The 7,683-nt window shown below is 40.3% G+C and overlaps 1 protein-coding gene across 1 annotated transcript in view; it reads left to right on the top strand.

Moving 5' to 3' along the window:
• Positions 1-2,001: 2,001 nt before the first annotated feature.
• Positions 2,002-7,683, top strand: part of LOC136886210 (serine/threonine-protein phosphatase PP1-gamma catalytic subunit B) — a 73,123-nt gene continuing 67,441 nt past the window's right edge. Inside the window, exons 1-3 of the mRNA XM_067158951.2 lie at positions 2,002-2,199; positions 2,700-2,831; positions 3,033-3,263. Of these exons, the coding sequence (XP_067015052.1) occupies positions 2,145-2,199; positions 2,700-2,831; positions 3,033-3,263 (418 nt within the window). The 5' untranslated portion in view covers positions 2,002-2,144. The remainder of the gene's footprint in view (positions 2,200-2,699; positions 2,832-3,032; positions 3,264-7,683) is intronic.

The raw sequence follows: 7,683 nt of genomic DNA, 5'->3' as shown, positions 1-7,683 counted from the left end.
ACAGCGAACGGGACGCGCAATTACCCCAGTGAGAACCCAACGTGACGAAACTGACCAATGCCACTGGGGTGACTTACCTCCAGTGCTTGAGTTGTGGCTAACTAGTGAGTTAATTCATTGTGTGTTTTGCTGATTAGTGAGTTCATTCTGTGTGTGTTGTTCCTGTGCTATTCGTCATTTTTGGTGTTTTATTATATTTTGCGCACAAGTGGTATTAACGATGGATGAGTCTAAAATGGATGTAATTGTAAATCGGTTTAAAAAGCTATTTACTGGCCGTTCGTTTGATGGAAAGATTCAAATAGTTAAAGCCAGGAGAGACCTCTACCTTCCCTTATAAATTTCTTCTTCTTCTTCTTCTTAATCTGCTTACCCTCCAGGGTTGACTTTTCCCTCGGACTCAGCGTGGGATCTCACCTCTACCGCCTCAACGGCAGTGTCCTGGTGCTTCAGACTCTGGGTTGGGATACAACTGGGGAGGATGACCAGTACCTCGCCCAGGGGCCTTGCAGGGGATGGGAAGGGATAGACAAGGAAGAGGGAAGGAAGCGGCCGTGGCCTGAAGTTAGGTACCATCCCGGCATTTGCCTGGAGGAGAAGTGGGAAACCATGGAAAACCACTTCGAGAATGGCTGAGGTGGGAATCGAACCCACCTCTACTCAGTTGACCTCCCGAGGCTGAGTTGACCCCGTTCCAGCCCTCGTACCACTTTTCAAATTTCGTGGCAGAGCCGGGAATCGAACCCGGACCTCGGGGGGTGGCAGCTAATCACACTAACCACTACACCACAGAGGCGGACCCTCGTAAATTTAAAAACAGAAAGCAAGAATTCTGTACGCACGTTCAATCCAGAAACTTACAGTAAAACTTTTTGGCTCGAGTTCACCTAATTAGGGTGAGTAGAACTGAAATTTACTTAACACATTGTGTTAACTGCATGGTTACTAGACTAGTCGCGCCTAACCACACGGCCAACTCGCCTGGTCGTACTGAGTGTAACAGCCTGCCTGAATGTTGGCGGGAAGTACCGGTAGCTGGGGAGTTAGATAACTTTCTTCTTCAGCATGCCATTCGTCTGGTTCATAATTTTCTGGTACTACTGGTACGTAACACAATGGTTCATCATATATTCGAGCTATTCAATCCCTACTCTGAGACACTGATTTAAATGATCAGTGTGCGTATCCTATTTAACGGAATAATGGCAGAGGAGTTTTCACGGCTGTCTGCGGCCTTCTCATTCCAGCTCTGGTACTCTGGACTGTTAGATCGGCACCGTAGTACTGTTTGTTAAACATGAGAAAATTTGCGGTTTTTATTTTGATCGAGTATTTTATCTGATAACCCTACATTCTTACGGTACTGATGTTTTTGTAATGACCTATGTTGACTTCAGTTAGGAAAATCACAAAGTCAGTCTTTCTGAGAATCCCGTAGCCTAGATCCTTGCCCGTAGCGAAGGACGGGTACATCAGCTAGTTTCGCAATAAAATTAGGAATTGTCAACAAACAATTTTGCAATTCATTTCTAAAATTAAGTGAAAATGACTAATCAAAAATGTGCTGGATAATTTTGATAGGACTCTTGAGGACTCTTCCTCACAAAATGAACGCTGAAAGGCATCGCAGTACGGACATTTTGATATCTGGGATGTCAAATTCCATTTTTGAAAATATTTGCCCGCACCGCGTTGTTGACTATATCATTGATGTAATACAGCTTAAGACGTAAATTCCAATGATTCAGATGGTTTTCTATCTTTAGTTTTAAATTACGACCAGCAGAATGCGCTTACTTGTCTCAAGGCAAAATAATCCTTTTACCCGGGACATTCTTTCCATAGTTTATAAACACTGTCTTCAATTTAGAAAAGCTGATTTGGTTCCTTAAAATACATATTTTGGTAAAAATTAAATTATCATAGTATAATCAATGTCAATACGAAAATACATGGAGAAACCTCCATGGTTTGGCATGTTTGAATCAATGCTGGTGACGTCAAACAACAAGCTGGACCAGGTCCGCCATTTCACAAGTTGATTTTCTGGTGAAGTTTAGATTCGTCTATCGTGAAATATTTACAGCATCTTGAAACATTCGTCCAGTTCAAGTACCTGAAGTTGTTTGTAATAAAGTGAACTGATGGCTGAAACAGACAAATTGAACATAGATAGTATTATAGCACGGTTATTAGAAGGTAAATATTTAGATGGATTTATGTTTTCCTTATCAGATATTTTTTCTAAACCTTACATTTCTGAATTTCATTTATAGTACTTCATTCATTATAGTCTCTGCAATGGTATTATTTAACACTCTTCTCGCCTCTTTGGGTAGGATTCCGGTTTTGTCTTAAGTGAATTGTATTTTTGAACTGTTTTATAAAGCCCAGCCCATGTAGTTCGGTCACAGTACTCGGTAAAGTAAATGTTACTGGAATACATCTGAACTAAAAAAGTAAACAAAACAAGATATTAGTTCTTGTAGGTCGTTGGTTATCGTTACATAGGTTTCGCATTTGAAATTTGATAATTTTGATTCAAACTTTTATGTATACTAGAAAGAGTTTTACGCCCTATAAGGAAAGAAAATCGAAGTATTACTTTTAAGTGTGCAGGATTATTATTTCGATTTGTGGTTAACTCTGTCTCATTTCTGAACTAAGTTGTTTGTAGAGATGTATTTATTTGTTTACAGTTAGAGGTGCAAGACCTGGCAAAAATGTCCAACTGACTGAAAATGAAATCAGGGGACTTTGCTTAAAGTCCCGAGAAATCTTCCTTTCGCAACCCATACTATTAGAATTAGAAGCTCCGCTTAAAATATGTGGTGAGTTGTTTGCTTCAGTTATAGTTTATTAGTTAAATTTACTAAATACGTTGCTGATGATGAGCTAAAATGTTTTTCTGACATGATTTGATGTCTAATTTGATAGTCACCAAGGCTGAAGCATATATAATGCAGAACTATTCTTAATTTTATTGTTGAGGACATTGGTTTTTATATACATGTATTTTTCTGTTTTTACAGGAGATATCCATGGACAGTATTATGACCTTCTGAGACTCTTTGAATATGGAGGTTTCCCTCCAGAATCAAATTATCTTTTCTTGGGTGACTATGTCGACAGAGGTAAACAGTCCCTGGAAACAATTTGCTTGTTGTTGGCGTATAAAATCAAATATCCAGAAAACTTCTTCCTTCTGAGAGGAAATCACGAATGTGCGAGCATCAACAGGATATATGGCTTCTATGATGAATGTGAGTAATCAGTTGTAATAAGTAGTTGGCTTGGTGGTGTTTCTGAACCCGGTGTGCATATTTAAGGAAGAGAAACAGCATATAAAAAGTTCCTTTCTTTGTGCTTGCCAGGGACCCGCCATTCCTCCTCTACAAGTTTTATTATTATATAGAAGAATTGAAACCGAGATTGTAAATCGGTGAAGTGATCATTTGCTTTGTTCGTATTGGCAGACCACTTTTATTGTGTCTGAGCTCTCATAGTGTCCAGACACAGGACTGCCTCATTCGGTAAAAAGAAGAAAACCGCACATTTTGAAATTGTTTTGGCGTGTGCAGTATGAAGAGTGCTGTATTCGAGACGTGATTACTTGGTATTAGCCGGCCCCGTGGTGTTGGGGTAGCATGCCTGCCTCTTACCCAGAGGTCCCGGGCTCGATTCTTGGCCAGGTCAGGGATTTTTACCTGGACCTGAGGGCTGGTTCGAGGTCTACTCAGCCTATGTGGTTAGAATTGAGGAGCTGTCTGACAGAGAGATAGCGGCCCCGGTCTCGAAAGCTAAGAATAACAGCCGATAGGATTTGTCATGCTGACCACACGACACCTCGTAATCTGCAGGCCTTTGGGCTGAGCAGCGGTCACTTGGTAGACCAAGGCCCTTGAAGAGCTGTAGTGCCATGGGGTTTGGTTTGTTTGGATTACTTGGTATTGATGTTGTGAAATTTGCTGTCTTTTTAGTTACGGGATTATTAAGCAATTTATTCCTTGTCGCTCTCCGTCACGTCTGTCCAGACCAGACCAGTGGTCTGAGTTGCGCCATATTGGATCTGTAATCTAACTTTTGCATACTGGGTATGGAAGCTTTACCATTGGCTCTTCATGTAATTAGCAGCAATATAAATAGGTTATGTGATCGAAAGGGATCTATGAAATGTCACTGTAATATTTGTCCCAAATGGAACATAATTGCTTTTACACAAAGTGAAAAACCTGTGGTAAATTAAGAAATACTGTTGTTGCTAGAGAAATATCTTGAGAAATATGTCTGCGTACTTACGGGCTGTAGACAGGGCTCCCTTATGTTGCATTCCGCTGGCCATACCATCTTTTGTTTCTTTCTTGAGGTCCAGGGATAGCACCAACGAATGGGAGTGCTTTGTCTGTGAATTCTCATTATCTTTGTCCATATGACTAGCGCAGGCAGTTCAAACAGCAAAATAGCATGATCCCTGGACCAATAAATATATTACTGTTTTCTTGAGAGGAAAAATAGCATGATCCCTGGACCGATAAATGTGTCATTTAATGAACGAATTAGGTCACAAAATGAATGAGCAGCATGAAAAAAAGACACCTAATTAATTCAAACAACTTCAGTGAGCAAAGACATCACACACGAAAGTGTTAGACAAACAAAACACATATGGAAGTGCTGCGACGTAGCAGAAAAAATAGTTGTAAGGTAGTTAAATATGTATCCATATTATTCTCTGCTAGTAAAATATTTTGTACCATTTCTTAATTTACTGCAGATTTTACACTTTATTTGAGTAAAAGACATTATCTTCCATTTGGGACAAATATAGTAGTATTTCCTAGATCCCTTTCGTTCACGTAACCTTTGCTCTTCAAAGCAATTTCTGGTGGTACACTGCCAGGTTTTGGTGTATATAAGCAATAGCCACTGTCTAAAATAAGTAGGAGCCTGAGGTGTGTACCATAAAGGCCTTGCCATCAGCCATCTAATTGGTGGTTGCTTCTGTACCTGTTGGGCACAGTTAGGAAAGAGGAAAAGCATTAAAAAATGATTAGCAATGATATCTTTCGTAGTAGAAAGGAGAGATCCTTCCTTTATGCTTGCCAAGGACCCACCATCCTGCCCCTAGAAGTATTTTGTCTGATAGAATAATTAAAACCTGTGTAAGTCATCTGAATGTGACAGTTTACTGTATTCCTATTGGCTGGCCAAGTTTTGCATTGTCTCCGATAGAGCCTGCTTTGTGTCCAGGCACAGGGCTACCGCATTTGGTAAAAGTAAGAGAACTGCAAGTCTGGAAATTGTCATGGCATTTGCGGGGTAATAGGGCTCTATCCATGAAGTGATCGCTTTTTGCAATTGTCATGATGTATGCGGGATGGGAGTGCTTATTAATTGTGGGATTATTTTGCAATTTATTTCTTGTGGGGTCTATGAAAGAAGCTCGATGGTCTTGTCACTAGCCAGACCTAACTAATCCAGACCAATGGTGGTGTTACGAGATACTAGAGGCCTGCGGGTTTATGCCCGCAGACTGTTTGCTTGCTCACAAACATTGGCAAGCCTGCGAAGTGTTTTGTGCTGTCGTCCGGGTCACGCCATGTTGCATCTGAAACCCAACTTTTTTCTGCCTGGTACAGAAGTTTTACCATCTAACTTGAACTGAATTGTGGGGTCAAACTCTCATCAGTTCTAACTAGCAAAAATTAGCAACATATGCTAGAGGGATTTTTTTGAAGTGCTTCATGAAGCTTACATTGCAGGGGCATAAGAGATAGGTTAGGGATACAACATGGCACAGCTTGGACATCACAATATAATAAACAAGGCTTGTCAACGTTGGCCTATTAAGCGACACAGCACATTATTCTGTGTTTGAGAGTGGATAAAACTTGAATTGATGAATACTGAATCCCATTATTACCCTTGCCATGTGGACAGTATGACTTCTGTGCAGAACACTGATAGAGATTGGCCTGGACCCTTCTAAAAACTGATAAGACCATTAGTCTCCTTTGTTTAGGTCCAGTAAGTGACAAGACCCATTGGTCAGCTGTGGTTAGGTCTGGGGAGTGACGGACCATTTGGTCTGTGTACAGAATATATGCAATTGAAGGGCTTAGGCTTCGTTTAGGTGTATGTCTTATTACATTTTCAGCACTGTACCAGCTGGTAAATCCTCGGAAGTGTGGAGAGTTGTTGCACACACTGTGACAGTTTCATACTTCTGTTTTTTTATTTTCACGGATTGTGGCAGTCCTATGGCCAGTCATGATGCAAGCTCTTTCGGAGACAATAGGAAACTTGTCTACATCACAGCTGACCAAAAGCGATATGGAAAATGGACACCTTTTGCAGATTTATAGTCCATTTTAATTCTTTCATGTAAGTAATAATACTTTGGGTTGATGGGTTCCTAGTAAGTATAAGGAACAATCTCCATTCTCTGCTACTTCAGGTATCACTTAACATTTATCTATACTTTTCCTGTTCCCTAAGCATGTGTCCCTGCTGTGGAAGCACCAATGGGTGTATCTTCTTTTGAATTAGTCTAACAATCCAAATTATGGACTCTTCATAATTTGTCCACACAAGCAAACACTAGTCAGGCATTACTTACGATTGTAAAGAGTGCAAGAATTTTTGTTGTTTACAATGGAAATCATTGACAGCAATGATTTTGGTAAATAGCAATGTGTGATGCGCTGCTATGTCATATAATAAAAAATCTTCAGTTGGAGCAGACTGATAGTTCTTAAAGTGAGAAAGAATACTCTTTATCTTCAACCAAGTATAACTTCTGCCTGTAATTCACTTGGCTTTTGTTTTATGAAGATCTTGTATATCTTGCTTCTGTGAATTACTTGCTAGCTCAAATGATTCTTTAGTATATTGTGAAATGTCTTATGCAGGAGTATCATTGGTTACGGTACACAAGCCGGCTATCGCCAGTTCTCTCGTAGGCGCCGTCATATGGTGTTAAACATGTTCATTAGGGTACAAGGAAGTAGAGGTGCGAAAATACGAGGTTTTTGTATTGTTACCTGCCATATAGAACACTGAAGAAGACACTATATAGGACTGGTAGAGCACATGGCGACCATGTTTACTTGGTGATGGAGGGGTGATGACATCACAGGGTGTAAGAGAGAGACAGGGAATTAATATCTGAAAACTAAGTCCGAATTTTTGCTACTGCGCATGCGCCGCCAATTTAATTATTTAGTATTTCACCGTGGACAAGAAAAAATGACGTCACGCCCCCCTGTTCCTCTGTAGATAACTCAGGTGGTACACCTGGTAATGGCGACGGGAGCTGTGACGTCAGACAGGGCCGTCAACTCTAATGCGCGTAACGAAGGGGGCATAACACCAGCTGTCCTGATGTGTGTGTGTTCATCGAAATATGTACATATCCATGGCACTTGAAGGAATATGGCAGAAAATGCATAATCTTGGTGTATACAACATGTGAATAGTTTACGTACAACTATTCGGGAATGCATACCTATTATATACATTTACTTTACATAAAACTATACATTCCCCAGCCCAACGTGTATAACATTATAAGGAAGTGGAAATAATGCACATCTTACTTGGAAGTCTTTGTAGAGGTGAGATGTGGGCCTAAAACTATTCGGGAAACAATAATCATATGATGTCCGTTCTTCGCCCATCAAT

The sequence above is a fragment of the Anabrus simplex genome, chromosome X, assembly GCF_040414725.1.
Source record: "Anabrus simplex isolate iqAnaSimp1 chromosome X, ASM4041472v1, whole genome shotgun sequence".
Lineage (NCBI taxonomy): Eukaryota > Metazoa > Arthropoda > Insecta > Orthoptera > Tettigoniidae > Anabrus > Anabrus simplex.
Note: the sequence above shows the minus strand (reverse complement) of the source record. Positions and strands in the feature narration are given on the sequence as shown.